Here is a 24,752-nt window from a genome sequence, read left to right on the forward strand (position 1 = left end):
CTAGAAAAAAAAGGTATTAGGATCTACAATCTGTTTCATAATGTGAATCTGCCAGATCCCAAATCACCCCAGAAGTAGACACAGCATTGTGTTTGGTACTTTACAATACAAAGCTTTCCTTTCCCCCACCTCTTTATACAATGACTAATATTCCCATTAGAAAAAAAAGTTGTAAAAAGAAGAAATTGGGTGCAGTGATGTCCCTGGTGCACTAAGCAGCTCATTTGCATAATTAAAAAAACAGTGTCATCTAAAATGACAGATTGCAGGTAAACAAGAAAAAGATCATTCAAAAAGCTTTCACTATCAGGCGGACATCAGGCGGCAAACTGGGCATTTTCCCAGGGTCCCTTGTCCTAAAGTGGCCCCCTGCATGTGGATTTTTGTGGGCAGAGGATGTATTGCTCTTTTAGTAACCCTTGGTTGAAAGCCTAGGTGAAGATGCTTATCATCTATCTGCTGTATATACATCTATCTGTCATATCTAATCTCCTATCTGATATCAATCTATCTATCCATATATCAATCAATCGATCCTCTATCTCCCTTGTACTACATGTCTCTCATATCTATCATCTAGCTAGCCATATTCTTTATATGTCTGTATCTATAAATATATCCATCCTATAAATCGTCTGTCTCCTACAAAATTCTCCTACAATCCCATATTACAGATTGCCTTACCATACTACTGTTTGTAAACTACAAAGTTTACTTTCTCCCCAACTTTGGCAATATATGGCTAAGCTTTATTTTAAAAAATCCTTTACGAGAGCCATCTGATCAAGTTGAAAAAAGATTCCTTTCACTTTACTTCACCTAGCCTTTAGACAAGTGAAGGAAGGAGAGTTATGTCAAAAGAATGTAGCAACAATGTGACTCCAAAATGTAAGAATGTAGATATACATCAAATGTGTTTAAAGGAAACTTGTTTAAAAATCTGTTTTTATGCATTGTGAACCAAAAATACATTAAGAATGCTGTCGCTACACTGATGCTGAAACATATCTTGTTTGATCTCTAAACCGATTGGTTTTGCTCAAAAAACAATAATAAAACTATGATAATGAGGCTCTTACCCTAATTGTACATGCCTCCAGCATGCATAAGGTTGCTTCGCCCCACCCCCAAATAAGCCTTCCCAAGAGCCTTCTGACATCATCCAGCTTTCCCATTATCCTGCAAATATTATGACATTATGCTGACATGTCATTCGAGAATTTAGGAAAGCTGGGTGCCCTGGCTGCCGTACATAAATACATTACTTCCACATACACCACTTTTCCTGCACTACCTGTTCTAGGCTTATGCTGGGCAGGACAAGGCTGAAGGAGTGCATAATTAGGGTAATAGGAGAGCGCACAGGGCCCTGTGTGACGGCCACAGGAGTGCCAGAGCCTCATTATCATGATTTTATCATTCTTTTGAGCAAAATCGCTTGGTTCAGAGATTAAACAAGATATGTTTCTGCATCTGCATATCTGCAGTATTCTCGAGGTATGTTTGGTTCACAATGCATAAAAGCAAATGGTAGATTTCCTTTAAGAATCTGTCATTGACCATTAACTATAGAAGCAGGAGGCCAGAGCAGACATATTGGATATAAGAGGACTTCTTTTTCTACTCACTATTGGCTTTTTGCATTGCAAGAGAATATGAAGCTACAATGCGAAGAGAAACTACATTCTTACCTCAGCTGGCAAGTGTTGTCGATGCATATCAAACAGAAGGAGCTCAGAAGTCTTCTGATACAGATCCCACTGACTAAGGTTGTGAGCACTGTATATAAGACACAAAGAGATCATCCAAAATTTTCTGAATTTAGGATAATAGCCTAGGTTTATCCACAGAACGAATAACATAACTGTATGTTAAAGGAATGTTGTAGTAAAGATAAAACTTTAAGATGTTCTATAAAAGTCATCGTATTCCGTTTAAGAAATGAGAGGCGATACATGCATTTATACTAATGTCTCACTTGTGAAAAGCTGCAAGTCTTTTTAGTGTGCAGGACATAGGATGCAGATCTTCTGCCGTCATAGGTTCTTCACCCTAAAACAGAAGTTAAGTTTCACTTGTTGACTGACATGACAATACAGGCGGTCCCCTACTTAAGAACACTCGACTTGCATACGACCCCTAGTTACAAACGGACCACTGGATATTGGTAATTTATTGTACTTTAGTCCTAGGCTACAATAAACACCTGTAACAGTTATCACTGGTGTCTGTAATGAAGATTTTTTGTTAATCCTGACAACCCAACATTTTTAAAATCCAATTGTCACAGAGACCAAAAAAGTTCTGGCTGGGATTACAATGATAAAATATACAGTTCCGACTTACATACAAATTCAACTTAAGAACAAACCCTAAAGACCCTATCTTGTATGTAACCCGGGGACTGCCTGTAGTCCATACATGATCTGCTACAGTAGGTGACACAGAAAATTATGCATGTCAGAAAAATAATAGGTAAAATAAGGAAATGTAATTCATTTTCACAATAACATATCATTATGTACCATGGAAATTGGATATTACATATCAGACAATGGAGTCTTTGTTGAAGCCTTCTCTGTACAATGAATAGAGAAACTGCTGCAGGGTAGTTATGCTGAAGTCTTCAGGTGAAATCTGTCGTTACTTACAATACCAAAATAGGAAGGGTTAATGTGTCAGTGTGTTAATGATGGAACAGCTATGGGACTACTACTGCTGCTACTGGGACTACTACTGCTGCTACTGGGAATACTACTGGGAAGACTACTACTACTACGGGGACTACTACTGCTACTGGGACTACTACTGCTACTACTACTGGGACTACTACTACTTCCAATGTAACACAATAATAACAGGAGAATTAAATAGAAAAGAATAAGTACAAGAGCTGACTACCATATAGTAACTTACCTCCTGTTGAACGTCCTTTAACATCTGACTGTAGGTGTCCAAAAGATGCCTAATCAGTTCTTTCTTGGAAAGACTGACCTGACAGTTCTGGCGGGTGTGATTTTCACTACTGAGGCTGCTGTACGTTTTAGAACAGGCTTCCAGCACCTCCTGGTCTGTATGACTTATAACTATGTGTTTTATCTGCTTCAACAGGGCCTCCAGGTGCTGCAATACAACATGAAATGAGTTATTTTGCCCTACTAATGGAGGTGAAAAGTCTTATTTTTTATCGCCTTCTTAACTTATTTTTTCTAGCTAGAAAGTGTAATGTAGGTCAGTGCACCGGTGACAAGAGAAACCTCCATGAAGGAATAATACTGATTGGTGAACAGAAGCCCTTGCATGTACAAAAATCCCCCTTCTGTTACACTTAGGCAATGGTGGATAACAATAGGGGAGGGCCTTGGCGCACAATTTGCCCATTAGAAATAGGGACCTTATCATAACTATTTTTTAACATATATTTATTAACGGGCTACCTGTATATATTTATTACTGGGGTTGGAGATATTAATTACTGAATTACTGGGGGATGGATATATTTATTACTGGGGCTAGAGATAACAATTACTGGGGGGCTGGAGATATTGATTAATGGGAGGCTTATGAATGGGGGCGGGAGATATATAAATTACTGGAGGCAGTATATATTTATTACTGGTGGGCTTTATAAATTTATTACTGGATGCTGGAGATATTAATTACTGGCGAAGTGGATTATTTATTACTGAGGAGCTGTATATATATATATATGACTGGGGGCTGGAAATATTAGTTACTGGGGGCTGGAGATAATAATAACTGGGGCTGTATATATTTATTACTGGGGAGCTGTGTTTGTTTACCGTATTACTGGGGGCTGGAGATATTAATTACTGATGAGTTTATATATTAATTACTGGGGGGCTGTATATATTAAAGAGAACCCGTCATGCAAAATAACCCCTCTAAACTAAATATATTTTCATAAACTGCCATTAGAGAGCATTGCCTCTATCACTTCATTGTCCTTCTACATGCCTGTAAACCTAAGCAATGAGGTCCTAAAGCTGTATGCAAATGACCTGTGAAATGTCCAATGAAGCATTAGCATATTCAAGCTGTCCACCTTATTCATGAGTGGGAGGCACAGCCACACCCCCAGTGCATGACTGACAGCCTGTATAATGCTGTATAGGCTGCTCCATGTGCTTGCTGGTGGCCACACCCCCTGCAGCCTGTATGTGTATAGGAGAGATACAACAGCTCCAGGCAGACATGTTATAGCAGAACATGTCAGGTACTTTTGTAGCTGATGTCTGTGTCTCTGTGTATTAGGAGGGTGCAGCATGTCAGCATATACAGTACACACACTAGCCATGCTTTACTATACATTACACACAGACATGAGCAGGGGTAGGAGAGGGGAGGGGTAACAGGAGTGACATCACTGCCTCTGACCATCCTCATTTACATAATAGAAAAGAAAAGATGATTAATCATTATAAAATGTATGAAATTACTAGATAAAGGCTGGGATGGGATCCGTGTGAGCTGCTCCAACAGGTAGTAGTGACAGAAATAGTGACACAGACCTGATGACAGGTGTCCTTTAATTACTGTAGACTGGAGATATTTATTAGTAGGCAGGTGTATATATTACTGAAGGCCGGAGATACTAATTACTGGGGGGCTGGAGATATTAATTACTGGGGGGCTGGTGATATTAATTACTGGGGGGCTGGTGATACTAATTACTGGGAGGCTGTATATATTTATTACTGGCGAGTTTATATATTAATTACTGTGGACTGGAGATATTTATTAGTAGGCAGGTGTATATGTTACTGGGGGTTGGAGATATTAATTACTGGGGGGCTGGAGATACTAATTACTGGGGGGCTGGAGATACTAATTACTGGCGAGTTTATATATTAATTACTGTGGACTGGAGATATTTATTAGTAGGCAGATGTACTGTATATAAAAATGTGCTGAAAAACCTAACCTCGGCTTATACACGAGTCAATTAAAAAAAACATAATACTCACCCTCCGGCGCCCGGATCTTTGGCATGGCTCACGATCCTTGGCGCAGTTCCCAGCGGCTCCCCTTCTTTCTTCTCTAGCCGGCAGAGTCGCGTCCATGCGATCTCCAGGTCGGCGCACACTATGATGCTATGACGTCATCAGCTGCGACACCAACGCATCATAGTGTGCGCCCGCCGGCAGATGGCTATTACAGCAAAGAAAAGAAAGAAGAGGAGCCTGCGCCGAGGATCGGCAGCCGTGCCGAGGATTGGGGGTGAGTGAGTATTGCCGGAGGGTGAGTATTAAGTTTGTTTTTTTTAATGTACTTGGCATACAGGGGACTGGCTGTATACTACAGGGAACTGGCTGCACACTACAGGGAGCTGGCTTGCTATATACTATAGGAGGCTGGCTGTATACTACAGGGGGCGGGCTGGCTGTATACTACAGGGGGCAGGCTGTATACCAAACCCTCGGCTTATACATGAGTCAATAGGTTTTCCCAGTTTTTGGTGGTAAAATTAGGGGTCCCTGCTTATACTCTGGCCAGCTTATACGGGTATATATTTATTACTGGGGGGCTGGAGATATTAATTACTGGGGGGCTGGAGATGTTTATTACTGATGAGTGTATATATTTATTACAGGTAAGTTTATATATTCATTACCAGTGGCGGAAGATATAAATTACTGGGAGCGTGTATATATTCATTACTGAGGTTGGAGATATAAATTAAAGTGAGCTGGTCTTGTAATGCAGGGGAGAGGGGCGATGCAGTGACACTGCAGTGTGAGACAGGAGAATCTATTCATGAGAGAAAAAATCCTGACCCTAAAGTCAGAAGATTAATGGGCAGATCCCGGGGCAACCAAAATTGTGTTCACCAGAACTGATAGAGACAGGTTGGAATTATATCTGTGAAATGCTTTATTTTTGCTAATAACAGTAAATTAATGAATGGGTGGATTTATAAATGCACTTGCACCACAGTTCTGGTGGTTTTGCACCAAAAGCAATGCCTAAAACCACAGTTATCAAGGCTTTTAGACCTTTTTTTTGCCACTTTCCTGACTTGTCCGAATAAGGGGTCGTGGCCTCTAGTGTTTTCCAGCTAGAAACTGGCAGAGCCTGAGACACATTGTTAAATTTCCCCCAATGTGTTTTTTAGTATCCCGAGTATTTTTAAGAATTGTGTCTTCATGGGAATACCCATTTAATCTGCCACTGTATTTAGGTTATTTAGAATAATGTCAAATATGATATCAGTTCTGACCTGTTGTGTGTAGATTATAATTTATCTAAAATACAAGCTTTCTTACTTATACAACTAGTATCCAATGACCAGGTTAGTCAAGTGATCTATCCAACAGTACCTGGTTAGAAATAGTGACCTAAGTAGGAAGAAGCAGTCATATATAATAATAATAATAATAATCTTTAATTATATATCATTACTTACTTTTTCCATAGGGTCTTCAAGATATACATCCATATCAAAATACCACAGGATTTGCAAAAGGTTTATCACTTTTTCATGATCTGTTGAAAACTACAAAAAACAGCAGAACTCATGTAGATTATGATATGATATTCAATGCAAGATTTAATATTTGTATAATAAACTCGCAAAAAGTTTAGCAACTTTCTAATGAGTTTTGTATATTAGATTTCTACTTGTTGTACCAAGTTTCCACAGGATAAAGGATAACATAATAATTAGTGAGGGACAGACTGCAGGGACTTCCATCAAACATAAGAAAATAACCCCATGCAATCCCCAGAATGAGTGAAGTGACTGACTGATCATACATTCTGTCGCTCCTTTAAATAGTATGGGAGTATCAGGAAGTACCACGATCAGCCTATAGCTAGTTTTGGCATGGTTTTGGTCAGTGGCCACATCGCCCACCAGTTACATTAAGTGGCCTAAAGCAATGTGGGAGCAGAAGCAAAAGACATCCTTCGTCAATGGGCAGTCAGGGACAAGTTAAAGAATAAGGCAGAGTCAAAGATGACTACAAGGCAGCAGACTTATGGAAAAGGAGAATGTGGACCTATAAATTGTGACTGTAAGGTTTGGTAGAAGGGAAGATTGTGGGAGGAAAAATAATTAGTTCCGTTTTGTCCATGTTTGGTTTTAGAAAAGTTTTCCCTACTTTCTGTGGATAGGGCATAAGTAGAACAGTAGTTACAACCCCTTTAATAAAATGTATTTTAGTCACTGACAGTAAGCAGTGATCTTAATTTGGTGAGCATTGATGATTTTGTATGTTACCTTTTCCAACATTAATGGAAGGGTATCTGCAAAATGTTCGGTAATTCTTGTTCTGTCTTCTTGTTGTACCTTCTTCTCTTTGGCCGAGAGAATCTTACATAAAACAACATTGGTATGAAGGCAGTTTTACTTGTGTAGTAACATTAGAATATCTTTAATATGAAGAGAATGTATTAAGTGTAAGGGTGGAAACGTGATCTCACTGATAAAAGCATAATGGTGTACAGGCGTGCAGAAAATATGCACTATTAATAGGCTTATAGCTATGGTCTTGCAGCTGTTTGTATTCAGGGATATCACAGAAATATAATGACTCGACATCATAAATACTGCATAGATTCTAACACTCATTGCTGCCACTAAATATCTACACGAGATCGAACAGTTAATTATACAGAATATACAGATGAGAAGAGTCTATTAAAATAAGTCAATAGAGTGTGTTATTTCTGGAAAGCATAGACATACCTTCTTGGCTGCGCCTCTTCCCACAGGAGGATGACCTTCAACTGCTTGTCGGACACTTGCCAACATGAGTTCTACAAGCAAGTTTTCTTGAATTGCGCTCAGATCTTTAAAGTCAATGAAGCAATAGTTAGAAGCAGAAAATAACTAAATGTTAGATCTGTGGAGATATGTGGACCAATGGGATTTCCATTCATCTCAACCATTCGTGTCCCAAGCTGGTCCCTGCTTAAAAAACAGTAGTTATAAAGCCCCATCTCTACAGTAAACTCGGAGACCAGAATGTTTTATGAAACAGTGAAGCAATCTCACTTTTCTGACTCCCACAGGTCCTCATGGAGTGATGGGTTAGTGTCCTCAACTATGGTCTCCTTACAGGGAACTTATATCTATATATATGACTCTGATCTGCAACAGACACATGTCTAGTGCTCCTTATGCCTGCACGCTGGTTCATAAACACTGGAGAAGCACCCTATGACCTGCACTGCACCCAATTAGGTAGATTTAGGACACTAAACCAGAGCGGAGTCATGAAAACACATTGGCCCCTTCTACAGTTTTCCTGCAGAGCCATGTTCCTGTGGTTCCAAGTGGTAGATGTCCTTTAAGCTTACCGACTCTCTTTTCTGCATCATCTTGCAAAAGGACGGAAGTCATACATTGCCAATCTTTTAAAAATCCAGGTGAACAATCCCAGAGGCTGTCAACAAGATATGTCACATGGTCGTGTAACTAGGAGAACAAAAGAATTCTATTATAAATAATACATTATGTCAAGTCAATATAGCAAAATACTAGAAAGAATTCTCTTCAAATGGAAAATTGTTTCATGGCCAGTGTTTTCAGTACATCCCAACTGTATTGTTTTCAGAAACAGTCAATAATTTATAAAAAGTTATAAAAGTGCAAAGCTGCAGCATGGAGGGGCTCTGGTAACACCACATCTAGCTGAATGGCATAATTTAATAGTTGATTTTGGAAAGAAGGAGGCCATGGACAACAAATATGAAAAGATTACCACCGTCACAGTGCCTCCTTGAATGAGAAAAGGTTCCTGGTTTATCATAATTGATTCGGATAGTAGATTTCCTTCAATTTACAGATTATGGCCTGAAAATGACCCCACATATTTGTATATTCATACAATATATGAGAGTCGATGAGATATGTCTAGTATAATTGGCATGCAGAAATGGCTGCAGGAGGATTGTATTACAGTCACTAAACAGCTTTTCTCCTCTAAAAATGGTCAGCATCGATCGTTTCTCATTGATCTTGGATGTGTGGGTGAAAGCTCAGATTGCTTCGGGTGTGGAGGAGAAATAGCTCAGTATGTGTGATGTGTGAATGGTCAGTTGAATGTATGGTCTACACACTGGGGAAAGGGTGCCCCTTGGGGGCAACTATCTCTTTGTTTCTGTATCATTGGCTGATGTAATCCTCCTACATTGACATTATGGCGCTGATTGTCAGTTGCTATGTTTCTATCTGTACTTCCTTAAAGTGGATGTTTGCCTTTGTACACTTTTGTACTTAAGTAAAACAAAAAATAAAGTCTTTAAAAATGGTCAGTAAAAATAATTTTCATTGCTAGCATGTTAGTTGCTGATGGTGTGGGGCTATATTTTTTACCATGTCACATCTAACCATTATTAGGCCAAGAAGCTGGTAGTTTCGCTTATCCTTAGTAAGTGCTATGATACTTGCTGACATTACAGAATTTCTGGGATCCATTAAAAGAAACCTACCATCAGAAATCTACTTACTAAGGTAGATCTGATGGTAGGTTCCAAGTAACAGTCAAAACCCTAAACCAGTGGTGGCGAACCTATGGCACGGGTGCCAGAGGTGGCACTCAGAGCCCTCTCTGTGGGCACCCAGGCCATCACCAGAGAGGACTCCAGGTATCTTCCTGCAGTCCCAGACAGCCCAGGACTTGCTGTGCACAAAGCTATTTTAAAGTGACAGTGCTACCTGGGACTACTGGAGGAGTGGAAAGGTGTAGACAGATCTGGATTATCATTGTAGCTGTGACAGAGCAGGGAGTGTATATCACTAATTACATTTCTGTGTTGGCACTTTGCGATAAACAAGTTCGCCATCACTGCCCTAAACTATCCATCCCTAATCTCCTATAATGCATTCTAAATTAATCTACAGTTTATCTAATTTATATGCTCATTTTCCATAGAGGCTACAGGGGCATGGAATGGCCTCACTGGGGAGTGGGAGCAAAGGCTAATCCACGTCCCAGTAGCCTCTGTGATCCCTCCTACCTGTGCTCCCAAATCGAATCTCTGCGCATGAGCAGTAGCTCCAGCTTTAGTGAAGCGTGCACATTGCTGTGGCTGACAGAGGTTTCCTTTAAAATTTTAGATTTTGAGGGTATTTTGTCATTGACAGAATTTTTGTATTTTTTATTATTTATGTGCTTTTCATTTCTCACGTGAATACAAGCTTTTGTAAGTGATTGTTTTCAGAAGCATACCTTGCTTTCAAGGAAGAAGTCCAAAACCTTCTTCAATTGCCTTATTTTGTGCTCTGAGTTTTCATTCTTCTGTCCAGGTATTGTCCCAGTCATTGGGTCTAAATGTCTATTAATATATAGAAAAAAAAAGTAATAAATTAAACACTGAATGGTGTATTACACAGCCTGGAGAAAAAATGGGCTGCTGAGTTTGCTTTAAAAAAACACTGCATATATAAACTTAAAAAGGGATATTCCCTACTCATTTAAGGAATTAGCTGTAGATTTAAAAAAATACAGTTTGGCACTGTAAATAATAGAAAATTAACACTTTAATTAAAAATGCTAATTAAAATAACTATAATAATCTTATTGACAGCTTTCTCATAACATAAAAAAGGAAATTCCTCTGTACCAAAAATGAGAAAATGCACAATTTAAAAACATACACACTATTTATTACATTCCATCAATCCTACATTCTCAATTTGCGTCTCCCTATTCTTGTTTTTTATCAGATCTTTATAGTGGATACAGTAGCATAGCACAAAGGTAGGAGAGAACTTAATCTAGTGTCTAAGTAAAGCAAACCGTATATACTCGACCCGAGCATAAGCCGGGGCCCCCAATTTTAGCACCAAAAACTGGGAAAACTTATAGACTCCAGTATAACCCGAGGGTGTTAAATGCATTGGTCACAGCCTCCCAGTATATAGCCAGTTAGACCCCTGTAGTATATAGCCTGCCAGCCCCCTGTAGTGTATAGTCAGCCAGCCCCCTTCAGTATATAGTCAGCAAGCCCCCTTTAGTATATAGTCAGCCAACCCCCTTCAGTATATAGTCAGCCAGCCCCCTTTAGTATACAGCCAGCAAGCCCCCTTTTATTATACAGCCAGCCAGCCCCCTTTAGTATGCAGCCAGCCAGCCACCTTTAGTATGCAGCCAGCCAGCCCCCTTTAGTATGCAGCCAGCCAGTCCCCTTTAGTATGCAGCCAGCCAGTCCCCTTTAGTATGCAGCCAGTCCCCTTTAGTATACAGCCAGCCACCCCCTTTAGTATACAGCCAGCCAAACCCCAGTAGTATACAGCCAGCCAAACCCCAGTAGTATACAGCCAGCCAAACCCCAGTAGTATACAGCCAGCCAAACCCCAGTAGTATACAGCCAGCCAAACCCCAGTAGTATACAGCCAGCCAACCCCCAGTAGTATACAGCCAGCTAACCCCCAGTAGTATACAGCCAGCAAGCACCCTTTAGTATAGAGCCAGCCAACCCCCTTTAGCATACAGCCAGCCAACCCCCTTTAGTATACAGCCAGCAAGTCCCCTTTAGTATGCAGCCAGCCAGTCACCTTTAGTATACAGCCAGCCAGCCCCCTTTAGAAAAAAGCAAGCCAGCACCCCATTTGCCCAGCACATAAAAAATAAACTGACATATTCACCTTCCAGCGCTCCTGATGCTCAGCGTGGCTCCCCAATGCTCCCATCCCCTCCTGGCTCCAGACTTGTGTATAAGCTAAGGTGGAGTTTTTCAGCACATTTTTTGTGCTGAAAAACATGGCTTATACAGGTGTATAGACGGTAAATGTTGAAATTGCAATATAAATTTTAACCCTACTAGCATGGTATAGGCCTTTAGATTTCTTATTAGTAATATATTTGAATATTAACAAATAAAAGCTATTATTCCAACAGCCACATGATTATTAGATCCAGTAGATCAGAATCAGAATCAATGTCACTGGATTGCTTTAGGACACCAACATTGTAATCTGACAGGTTTGCTTTCCCGGTCACATTTGCCACTGCCCCTGGAATGAAGGAGCTTATAAACAGAAGCATGATCTGCTCGAGGGCTATGTGAAAAAAAATTATATAAAGTAGTGTTATTTCACCTGCATGCAGCTGATTGCTTAGGGAGGTGGTGAAGGATGGGAGCCTCCCACTTATTCCGCACATTTAAAATGTTTCCCACTGATTCTGCCAAACCCATTCCCCTGGCTATGGTTTTTCTACATTCCGAGTGAAGACCATGGGAATCTCTTTGATGAAAATAGAGTGAAGATAAACACTAGATCTTAAAGGGGTCATCCATTCACAACAAGTTAGCCACCATTGACAGAGTAGGGGCTAACTTGCTGATTGTTGGGGATGTCATTTCTGCACTCTCGTTGAATCCCAAATGAACAGAGCAGCCAGTTGCACTGCTGCTCAATTTACCTCTAGACAATGAAAAGAGCAGCAGTGCACATGTCTGACCTTCCGCTCCATCTCCCATTCGGTGTGCAACGTGGGTACAATGGAACCCTGTCCTCATGATCAGTGGGGGTCCCACCACTGAGACTCCCACCGATCAGAAAGTTAGCCCCTATCCTGTGGCTGGACAGCCCAATAAAATAAATGTTATTTATCTATTTGCAGATACATAAACCTTATTAACAACTCTGGGACTTAGGTCCTTTTACATTATGTTAGCACAGTGTATTTGAGGTTTTTGTCATAAGTCATTGAATGACACCTTTTACACTTAGTTCCTTTGTTCAAAAAATTTGCTGTCGGTATACATTTTTGGTCTGGTGAAAGATTCCATACAGCAAAAAAAATTATTAAAACTTGAACATATACCAACTAGACAGAGACAAAAAAGTATGCCTGGTCAGTATACATCAAGAGAATTAAAGCGCCTAGGAGCGCCAGGGAGCTTCAGCTAAATTTTTGAACAAACGTTGCAAACACCATGTGTGACGAGACTTAAGATTTAATTCTAGCACATAACCCATAAAATTGTATACAAGATGATAATTCCTATTACCTTATGTATAAAAATTCTCCAGCTGCTGCAGCAAGTGGCCTGTAAGAGGCATACACAAACTGGTACAACGTTTCACAATCCTCAGTGGTAAACAGATCTTCACAATTCCTAAAAGAAGAAAGAGCAGTTTCTATTATATGAGACACAATTTGCATTTATCACAACAAAGGCCAAATAAATTCATTGTGCAGCTACACAATTCGGGTGCTTCTCCGCTCTGTCCAAGGAGATCATTGTCCCCTGCACTGCCCGCTGGCTGTGCCATTCGGATAAGCTCATTCCTGGTACAGAGGCTGTTTTCTATTCTGTAAGGACATTCTAAACAAACTTTATAAGAATAATGGGTGAATATTAAACATTTCTTCGCTGTAATAATAAAGGGCTTGTGTCCTAAATTACTTTTAATAAGTTTGCTCTTTTAAGCGTAGATGCTTTTGTGTGTAGCTATTGCTGCTTACTTCCTGTAGGGCTTCTACCACTTAATGGGCTGATGTATTTTTTTTTATCTCAAATCAACACAAAAACTGATCTAAAGATGCCAATTTGAGGGTAAAAAATGATGGTAAATAATATAAGTGAACAAGCTGGCAAGTAGTATGTTGTATGAACATAGGGTCAGTAATTCCTAATAAATGCTATGGAGCTTTTCGTTTATAAAGAAAAAGGAAGAGGGATATTTTGACAGCGCCCGAGTTCTTGCATCCGTCGTTTCCCTGCCGAGGTCCGCCAGAGTTCACCTTCTTTTTCCCAGTGCAAGTAAGTGCGACACAATTTGAAATGTTAAATCCTGCATGTAGTCTGAATCCGTCGGGTTGTCCGACGGCCCACCCCCCGATTTGTGTCCCGTGCAAGCCGGCGCCGATGTGCCAAAATTTAATCACGTACATAGTATCATAGTATACAAGGCTGGAAAAAGACGCAAGTCCATCAAGTCCAACCTTTAAGAATTAAATAAATGTTTTATCCCCATAACCCGTGATATTTTCTCTCTCCAGAAAGGCATCCAGGCCTCTCTTGGATGTACATAGAGTCCGCCATAACAACCTCCTGCGGCAGAGAGTTCCATAGTCTCACTGCTCTTACAGTAAAGAACCTTTTTCTATGGTGATGGTAAAATCGCCTCTCCTCTAGGCGCAGAGGATGCCCCCTTGTCCTGGTCACAGGCCTAGGTATAAAAAGATCTTTGGAGAGATCCTTGTACTGTCCGTTCAGGTATTTGTACATTGTAATGAGGTCTCCCCTCAGTCGTCTTTTTTCTAAACTGAATAATCCCAAATTTTGTAATCTGTCACTGTATTCTAGTCCCTCCATTCCCCTAATAATCCTGGTTGCTCTCCTCTGCACCCGTTCCAGCTCTACTATATCCTTTTTATACACTGGTGCCAAAAACTGTACACAATATTCCATGTGTGGTCTGACCAGGGATTTGTATAAGGGCAAAACGATGTCTTTTCCTCTCTTGATACATCCCATAATTTAATTTGCTTTAGCAGCAGCCGCCTGGCTCTGGTCACTAAAATTAAGTTTACCATCCACCAATACCCCCAAGTCCTTTTCAGCTCCAGTTTTACTAAGTAATTGACCGTTTAGAACATAATTATACTTTTTGTTTCCATGGCCCAAGTGCATAACTTTACATTTATCTACATTAAACCTCATCAACCATTTCTCTGCCCGCTCCTCAAGCTTCCACAGATCCCTCTGTAATGCTAAACTATCGACCTCAGTATTTATTACTTTACACAGCTTAGTATCATCTGCAAATATTGAAACTTGACTGTGTAAACCCACTACAAGGTCATTAATAAAAATATTAAAAAGAAGTGGCCCCAATACTGACCCCTGTGGCACTCCACTTGTAACGTCAACCCAATCTGAGAATGTGTCATTAATGACCACCCTCTGTTTTCTATCACTAAGCCAATTACTTACCCAAATACACAGATTTTCTCCTTTTCCCAGCAGTCTGATTTTATATACCAACCTTTTATGTGGCACGGTGTCAAATGCCTTTGGCAATGCGGCGCGGATTGGAAATCGACAGAATATCCGACCACACTGCGGTCTCAGGACCCTTAATGAGCTCCTATATGCCTAATCTCTACCAGGAATCCAAAAGTCATAGAAGCTTTTTGAAAGTTGTTAGTGCACTCGACATCTTACAGAAATTCCGACTGGACCAGAATATTACAGAAGGACATAGGGTACGAAATTTAAAAAAAAATTGCTGCAAGATGGTTTATAATTTGTGATGACACTTTAACCCTTAATAAAAGTTTCCACAAACCGGACTTTAGACTGTGTAAATTTTTATTAAAATAGGTTACTTTTTCTTCATATATGCTAGTTCTCCTCTCCTGTGCTTATTTACACTAAATCATTGACGTGTGAATGAAGCCTGACACGTATTCCACACCAGTCAAAATGGATAAGGTGATTGCATTATTTTTTTTTTTTTATTTCAAAATATAATGCAGGATATAGGCCTCTATTAAAATTTATATTGACCTCTCCCTTTACTTCTTTTAATGTCCATGGCCTAAACTAACAAATGTCAACCCGAACACTGTGCTCATATTTAAAAAATTTGGTGCAAATTTGTAGAGATTTGTAGAGAAATGTTTAGAGATTTTCATTGCTTAGAGATTCAATTTATGGAAACAAACTTGTGAAATATAATTATTAAATGAGGGACTGAGAATTTCATTCTACAGGCAAATTTTGGCTGTATGCAACACTGATGCCATGTTCTCTCTTAGGCAGAAAAAGGTCATATACTGCCCTCTAGTGAATAATCCTAATAATACAGCCTTGATCCTTGATAGAACTTCTTAGCAGAGGGTATATAGGTCTGATTACTTATATTTTTTATATTAGTTATATGTATAGTTATGTATAAGTGCTGATTACATACCTTAACATATGGACAAGAAGCCTCATTGCTTGAACAGAGACCTCATGATCCTTATCCAAAGTCATTGATATAATGCGATCCTAGAAATTTAAATTTAAAAAGTTCTGTACGTTTTAGATTGGGCCAAGAACTGCACAGTCATGTGACCTTTTGTTTTTACATTTAAATATGTATGTCGGACAAATAATTGGCAAATAACATTTGCAAGAGTAACAAAAACTAATTTACCTTAAATCTCAGTGTAAAAAGTTCCATTTTAGAAACCAGATCCTTCTTCTCATACAGACCTTGAAGTGCTGTTACACTTTTCAAGCGCACTTCTTGAACCTAAAGGCAATCAAAGATAAGGAAATCTACCATGATAAATCAGGGAGATTTGCTCATAGATCCAGGTACTCTTACTTTAATAATCTTCTTAATCTCAATGCACACAGTGGAATAATAATAATAATAATATAATGATTCATTTATATAACACACACAGATTATGCAGCGCTGCACAGAGATTGCAAGATCAGTCATTGTCCCCAATGGGGCTCACAATCTGATCAACCTACCAGTATGTTTTGGATTGTGGGAGGAAACCGGAAGACCCGGAGGAAACCCACACAAACACAGAGAGAAAATACAAATCCTGATTTTAAAAGTTGATTTTAGAAGGAAGGCCATGGATAACAAATATATGAAGATTGCCAAAGTCACAGGGATCTATGAGTGCCCCTGGTTTATCATGCTCGATTTTGATGAAAGATTTCCTGATTAACTAATTATATGATAGAAATGCAGTAAAACACGAATATTATTAGTTCTCTTCACATAGTTCACATAGCTCTTCACACAGTTTTTTCCTTTCCCCACAGGTTTCTATCGTCTGCATGCACTGCACTATACCGACATACATGGTGAAACATATACTGCACAGTTTACATTATTTGGTGTTGCATGTTGGTACATGCCAGACATACATATGATGCTCTTTATACATAAGTTGGTTGCATGAGGACGCATGTGCTGTGATCTTTACTTTGAAGGGAACCTGTCACCAGGAGACCCCTTTTTAGCAACCCCTCCGTCCCCAAAGAGCATTGCACATACACTGCTAAACATTTTTTGTATGAAAAATCGGTTTTACAGAACAAAAGATAACTAATATAGTACCTTTGAATTACATGTACTGGGTAACTAGTCTAGTAGCCCCCTGGGCGGAGCTGAAAAGGAGTAGTTTCCCCCCACCCTTGGGAAACCGCTCCTCCGTGTGTGAGATTTTCAAAAGTATACTCCCGCCCCTCACCCACCCTTCTCCTTCATTTTTACGCTCCCCTGGCTCGCCCCCTGCACACATCATCTACCCCCATCCCGCCCACTGTCCTTAGTTCTCGCTGACCGCCAGGCATTCTCACGCCTGCATGGGCAGCATGTCTAGTACTGTGCGCACGGACATGCGCAGATGAAATGCACCAAACTGCGCTGCTGACTTGGGTTGGCTACGTAGACAGTGAGGCGCCGGGAGCTACGCAAACTACGTAACTACTCTGAGTCGGCAGAATAGTGTGGCGCACACGCAGACAAATGAGGGGACCTTACATATGATAAGTGGTATGGAGAGGTACCAGTCACAGCTGTAGAATGTTATCAGTCAAGGACTGCACTTTGTCATCAGTCACACACAGAAAATGCTACAACAAACCCACCTTATCGTGCAGCATCCAACCCACATACTTCAAGTAACTGTCATTCAGGTACATATGTGGGTACATTTTCATCCACACACCAATTTCTTCTATGCACAATGCTCTTATTTCAGAAACCACATCCCTGAAAGAAGAAAAAAACATCACATTTGTTTTGAGAGAAACACAAAACACACCTAATAACATAAAATAATAGAAATGTATGTATTATTAATAATCAGTAACCCAGTAATGGAACATATCAGGATACATAATACCATATTTTGCAGAATATAAGACACTTCTTACTATAGGACGCACCCCAGATTTAGGCTTCCAAAAAGGAAAAATATATTTTACACCAATTAAAATATCCCTGTTGGCAGCACTAAAGCACAGCACCCCCAGATCTGCTACATCCATACAGTTATACATGCAGCTCTGCTACATCCATACAGTTACACACGCAGCTCTGCTACATCCATACAGTTACACACGCAGCTCTGCTACATCCATACAGTTACACACGCAGCTCTGCTACATCCATACAGTTACACACGCAGCTCTGCTACATCCATACAGTTACACACGCAGCTCTGCTACATCCATACAGTTACACACGCAGCTCTGCTACATCCATACAGTTACACACGCAGCTCTGCTACATCCATACAGTTACACACGCAGCTCTGCTACATCCATACAGTTACGCACGCAGCTCTGCTACATCCATACAGTTACGCACGCAGCTCTGCTACATCTATACAGTTACGCACGCAGATCTGCTACATCCATACAGTTCCACACGCAGCTCTGCATCATCCATACAGTTCCACACGCAGCTCTGCATCATCCATACAGTTCCACACACAGCTCTGCATCATCCATACAGTTCCACACACAGCTCTGCATCATCCATACAGTTCCACACACAGCTCTGCATCATCCATACAGTTACACACTCAGCCCTGCTACATCCATACAGTTACACACTCAGCCCTGCTACATCCATACAGTTACACACACAGCTCTGCATCATCCATATAGTTACAAACACAGCTCTGTATCATCCATACAATTACACACACAGCTCAGCTATACACACAGAACACCCCCCCCTTCCCCTATTCCCCTTCTTCTTACCCTGTCCCAAGGCAGCATGTCCCCATTCTCGGCAGTATGTGGTGATGTAAGAAGCATGTGATCAGTCACATGATTCTGACATCACCACAGGTCCTGTAGGAGAGGGGAGAGCTGTACGGAGGATCCTCTCTGGGAGATCAGATGCACCGCTATATCAGGGCATCACCCGATCTCCATTACAGCGGTCAGGAGGGTCTGGCAGTGCTGGATCCTCCTGATCTTCGGTCTATAAGACGCAGGCACTTTTTAGCAAGATTTTTTCTTGCTAAAAAGTGCGTCTTATAGTCCAACAAATACAGTAACTATTCTGTTTCCAATTTTTATATCAAGGATTGGGGAATTTGTACAGAACTAGGAATACTGCGTACCGATACCGCTGCAGAAAAGTTCCTTTAAACAGCGCATCCATCATATCTTCTATTTCATGACGTCTTTGTTGTAGCTAGGCAAAATAAAAAATGCAATAAAATACATAACTTTCAGAATATCTTGATATTTTACTACTGTATTATGCAGATACTCATTCATATGATTTCACATTACCTCTCCTTTAATCAAAAGGAAAACAGAAGGGCTTTAATTACTCCTGATTTTCTATCAAGCATCAGACACAGTGATAAATCTGGCACAGCAGAAGACTGGCCTACTCTGTTACACATTGATAACCACCTCCCATGCCTCCTTATAAAAAAAGAACTGTGATAAGTATATAGAAGTATATAGCAAGGGGGAGCACATGTGAGGTCATTTCATGTACATCAGTGCATTACACATGCCACAACTATCCTTCACTCCACCAGCCATATCCTGAAGACAAGTTGGATGGGGTATTAAACTCCATGGGATGGGGTGTTTGTAAAAGACAGTAGCTAAATGACTTTGCATCACCTTAAGGTGATCATTCCGTAGTCAAAGGGAACCAGTCATAAGGAGCCCTTTACTTGTTCCCCCATGTCCCCTTAGAGAATAGTGTACACATTGCCAAAGTGTTTTTATAGTAAAACTGTTTTTTTCTGAAAAAAAGTTAAGTTATATGAAAGTTTAGCTTTCTGTATGCAGAGCTTAGTTCCTTAGGAATGGCCAGTGAGGAGGGGGGCAGACATGTATGACGTCCTGAGAGGGGATGCGACAGGGGGAGAAGATATGGGGGACATTGAAGGTTTTTTTTTATTTGAAATCGATGCATGACGGCACCGTTTCCCGATAGGAAAAGGTCAGTTTTATAATAAAAACTCTTTGGCAATGTGTACACTATTCTCTATGGGGACATGGGGGAGCTTAAAGGGTCTTCTGATGACAGGATCCCTTTAGAGGCAGAGTGGACTTTTTTGTTCATTCATCCATTCTTCTATTCCATCAGAGGAACCAAAAATCAGAACGAACAATATATAATATCTATGATGGGTTCCTTCATCTTGATAGATGAATCCATAGATGAATCCATGATTTTATTTTCCAAAATTTTACACACTCAGTACAATAAAGGATTCTAGCATATCCTCAACTTTTGCCAAGTTGTTTTCCTTACCTTTTTCCTTTTTTTGTCCAGCTGCTCAAGCCTTGGATTTATCCTTTTAAGATCAGCCCTTTTTTTCTCTACCTCAAACAATCTGTCTGAGTTATCAATATTGATGTCCAGGTTTAGAATAACTCTTATAAGTGCAGACAGCAATTTTACAGCTGGGAAAAATATGGAAAATAGCGGCTTTACCAACGTAAAATACACACAGACTATTATCAGTTTTAAAAATGTTAAAAATGTTAAAAGAATTGTTTTTCTAATCCTCGAAGGCTATACTTCATATAACCCACCATGCACTGTAAGTGGCTTTATAGTTCCACAAAGTGCAAATGGACTTCAACAGTAAAATTATTAGATAGTGATATATAATAATGTGTATATGATTTTTCTACAAATGACCTGGTATGTTAGATGACATTCCCAGACATGGCTCTGGCATCTTGATACATTTCTGTCAAGGTAGATGTAGGCGCAGGATATAGTTACCACACAGGAGCTTGGCATCCCTACCCAGTGCCAGCCAACTCCACAGCCCGCTCCCTTTCTACCCAAGTGGCATAGAGGGGGGATAAGTCGTAGTTCCCATCTCTGCACTAGTAATTACAACTAAGTCACAGTGCAGTGGTCTCGCAGTTTGTATGGCACAGATCTACATGCTGATCATGCCTTTGAATTTCACAGAATTCACAATGCAGAATTCAACGACATAGAAGGAAACAAAACATGCTGTGCATACTGACAATATAGATTCAACATGTTTTAACTGAGCAGAGCAGAACTGCAAAATTTGACATGGACATTCAGACACCAATGACCCTTGGTCATGAAAGGGTCAAGATTTAAAGGTCTACTGTCAAATTTCCACTTTATTAACTATTAACGCTGCCGATTAGAGTTATATGTTTATTATGACCGCTGGCCCTTTAGTTTAAAGGAAATCTTTGCAGGTGCCAATCACAGTCACCCGGCTCCCGGGAACTGCGGAATGGGAAGGTGTGGGTATAATACAAAGCACACAGGAGGCGTGCATAACAAGAAGCAGGCAGGTCACCCCCGAGCCCTGTGTGATATGCACAGGAGTGCCCGGTTGTTAATTTGCATAATTTTAAAAGCTATTTTTTGCAGACCACACAAGGTTTTATGGATAATCAACATAAGATTCTGCATCAGCATGCAGGCAGCTGTATGGAGGTATGCTTGGTTTAACTAGATATTTTCTTTAAGCTAAAAACCTAACTTTTATGTTCATGAAGCACAAGGGTTTCAGGGGGCACCACCAGAGCTGTGGGGCTCTGGCTATTACATGCCCCATGAAACACTTGTGACCCGCTCTCTTGCCACTCCCCTCTCCTGCACGGACACATTTTGATCCCAAGGACCTAATACACAAGATTTTTGGCAGAAGGTATAGGGGTGTAGGTGTAAGTAATAGCCAGATCCCCAGACAAAGCATTGCTTAGTTAACATAAAAATTTACATTTTCTTAGTAAACTACAGGGGCACAAATGTATCATGTTTTATACAGTTTTTAGATACTTCAACAACTTGAATACTCTTAGGCTAAGAAAAAAAAGCTGTACATTAGAATCCTACCTGATAATGTACTGGTGTGTCGGAAGGCTCTTACACAAGAGTCTGACAGTCCTAAAAGCAGAGATATAACCGTATTCAGCAGATATCCATCATAGATGACACTGTACTGACACTGCTGGACCAGCACAGCTGTGAATTCACAAAAGTTTGACCTAAATTTTTTCCAATAAATTCCTGGCCTGATTAAAGGGTAATCTTCATTGTCCTGTAATACACAAAGAATTGTTAATCAGATTTAAGGGAAACCATCAAGTCTCTATATTTGCCATACTGAACACGATGAAAAACATAAAGTCTCATCAATTAGAAAAAAGAGCGGTGTATATTCGTTTTTGCGTTAGGTTTTATTATACAAGTTTATGAAGCAATTCCTCATATATCTTGGAGACACTAAAATATCTTACCAAATTGACTGGCCAGGTGATGGTTAAAATCCACGGATAAGCCATGAACTTCTTAAACTGCAGGCCAGTTTCCTGAGAAGATCAAACAAGGTCAGCTTCATAACACATCAATCTAGTAAAGGAAAACCTAGTCAGTAAAGATGCCATTCTGTAATCAGTCTAGGAAGCAGCAAGGTTAATTTAACCCAAAATTGTCTAGTCTGTATTGGGCCTTAGCGATCCGAGAGCTATGTTTGAGTAATGCTCATAAAAATAGATTATACATCGACTGATAATTATTTAATTAATTACTCTCTCCCGGACAAAAGAATTGATCTAGAATTCCCTTATCCTTGTTGTGTGTAGATCCAGGTAATTTTTTTATCTTTGTTATCCATGGCCTCCTTCCTTCTAAAATCAAATTTTAAAACTAAGCAGCTTCAGAGTCTGTTACACTGTCTCAGCCACCTACTCTGCTCCCTCAGGGGAAGTGCTGTGAATCTTCAGCACAGAAGGGCTCTGTATCAGCATGGGTTTATGAGAGATCGCTCCTGTCAGACTAATCTGATTGGTTTCTACAAAGAAGTAAGTTCCAGACTGGATCTGGAGGACGCTGTGGATGTTGTAAATCTGGACTTTTCAAAGGCTTTTGACACAGTGCCGCATAAAAGGCTGGTACATAAAATGAGACTGCTGGGACTAGGGGAAAATCTGTGTATTTGGGTAAGATATAGGCTTAGTGATAGAAAACAGAGGGTCGTCATTAATGGCACATTCTCAGATTGGGTTGATGTTACCAGTGAAGTTCCACAGGGGTCTGTATTGGGGCCATTTCTTTTTAATTTTTATTAATTACCTTGTAGTGGGTTTACACAGTCAAGTTTCAATGTTTGCAGATGATACTAATCTGTGTAAAGTAATTAATACGGAGGTCGATAGTTTAGCATTACAGAAGGATTTGTGGAAGCTTGAGGAGTGGGCAGAGGACTTGCGTCTTTTTCCGGCCTTATATACTGTGATACTATGATAATTGTAAAAGTTGATTTTCGAAGAAAGGAGGCCATGGATAATAAATATAAGAAGATTACCACAGTCACAGTGCAGGGATCTATGAGCAAGTGCCCTTGGTTTATCATGATGAATTTTGAGGTTAGATTTACTTTAATCTGTGTAATTTTGTTTATAAATATAATTCACTGATTGCCTTTTTTTTTTTATTTATAAGTGTTTGTTTAGGGGTGAATTTAAAAAAAAAAAAAACAATTCAGTCACTGTTTCCGCCTGATGTTTTTAAGTTTCAAAAAACTATGATCACCTGTATGATTCTCACTTCAGGAAATCTATTTTTTACCTCATCAAACTCTTCGGTTAGCTTCTGCATTATGTTTCTGTTCACTGGATTCTGAAATAGCTCCGCTGTTACCACCCCTGTGCAGATAAAAAGAAAGATGACTTTCAAGTATATACACTCAGAATTAACAATGTATACTGAGCATTTGCCCGAAACATGAGATGAAAACCTTCTTGGACATAGTCATTTACAATGTGTTCAGTAAAACAAATCTCATACTTGCAACATGAGTCCAACAAACTTCCAAATTATCTTTAACTTGAACTAGTGAATAGCATTTCTTTGTGGGAGTAACACATACTACAATCCCACATGACAAAGCATGTATAACTACACAAAATATCACGTCTGCCCACCCAAGTGTTTATGGGGTGAGTAAGTCAGCTTAAATATCCAGTCTAAATGACAATTGAAACATAAATCTATTTCTTTAGTAAATACAGTAAAACCACAGACATACCAGAAAACTTTGGTTATAATGCAAAACAAATGATGAAGAATGAGCCCAGAATAGGCAGAGCATGCAAAAAGTGCAAAAACAGCTAATAATGAATGTGGAATGGTAAGGCATGCTTAGGTTCAAGACAAAGGCAAAGGACATGTCTACACTTATAATAGGCCAAATAACACAAATTACACAAATAATTGATTATATTTCATTCTTGGACCTCCGCTCCAGATCTGGTTTGTTACACCCCCGTGTCTCAACTCAGCATCAGTTGGTATGATTTGAGAGGCGATTTGCCTGCATGTCGCCCCCCAAAGGGCTCTGCGATCTGCCGACTAAGGCAATATTTTCATCTTGCCTCATGGCAGATGCGGCCCAGAAATCAGAACAATCTAAAGTATGGGCCCACAATGGCTGGTATTATAAAGTGTGGGGTCACCAATTGGGTCGTTATAGAGTGTAACAATCACAAAGAGGGCATTTTACAGTGTGAGGACTAAAATGGGGGTACTCATGGTGTAGATATAACACCAAATAGAAGAAAGAACCAGCTCACAGGTAACCTGATAAGATATACTGCAAATGTGTAGGTAGCCTCACATGGACCAGGATAATCCTCCACGTAAGAAGCAAACAGAAGCCATGATTAAAAAACATCTACCACCAGGCTGAAGGATTGTAATAAAAGCACACTGACATACTGGTGTGTGCCTCCTCTGACAGGATCTGCTCTTCTTTATG

At 40.0% G+C, this 24,752-nt stretch overlaps 1 protein-coding gene across 2 annotated transcripts in view; it reads right to left on the reverse strand.

Annotated features, from left to right (window-relative positions):
* LOC140118142 (cohesin subunit SA-2-like) overlaps positions 1-24,752 on the reverse strand; it is a 49,370-nt gene that overhangs the window by 14,270 nt on the left and 10,348 nt on the right. For both annotated transcript variants that reach the window (XM_072135640.1, XM_072135639.1), the window contains exons 6-22: positions 23,564-23,640; positions 22,234-22,305; positions 21,830-22,034; positions 20,243-20,394; positions 19,083-19,156; positions 17,593-17,716; positions 16,130-16,228; positions 15,902-15,981; positions 12,988-13,095; positions 10,200-10,305; positions 8,326-8,443; positions 7,712-7,815; positions 7,244-7,336; positions 6,428-6,517; positions 2,917-3,123; positions 1,979-2,052; positions 1,692-1,779 (exon numbers count right to left, since the gene is read on the reverse strand). In XM_072135640.1, coding sequence (XP_071991741.1) covers positions 1,692-1,779; positions 1,979-2,052; positions 2,917-3,123; positions 6,428-6,517; positions 7,244-7,336; positions 7,712-7,815; positions 8,326-8,443; positions 10,200-10,305; positions 12,988-13,095; positions 15,902-15,981; positions 16,130-16,228; positions 17,593-17,716; positions 19,083-19,156; positions 20,243-20,394; positions 21,830-22,034; positions 22,234-22,305; positions 23,564-23,640 — 1,871 coding nt within the window. The remainder of the gene's footprint in view (positions 1-1,691; positions 1,780-1,978; positions 2,053-2,916; positions 3,124-6,427; positions 6,518-7,243; positions 7,337-7,711; positions 7,816-8,325; positions 8,444-10,199; positions 10,306-12,987; positions 13,096-15,901; positions 15,982-16,129; positions 16,229-17,592; positions 17,717-19,082; positions 19,157-20,242; positions 20,395-21,829; positions 22,035-22,233; positions 22,306-23,563; positions 23,641-24,752) is intronic.

This window comes from Engystomops pustulosus, chromosome 2 (genome assembly GCF_040894005.1).
Source record: "Engystomops pustulosus chromosome 2, aEngPut4.maternal, whole genome shotgun sequence".
Classification (NCBI taxonomy): domain Eukaryota; kingdom Metazoa; phylum Chordata; class Amphibia; order Anura; family Leptodactylidae; genus Engystomops; species Engystomops pustulosus.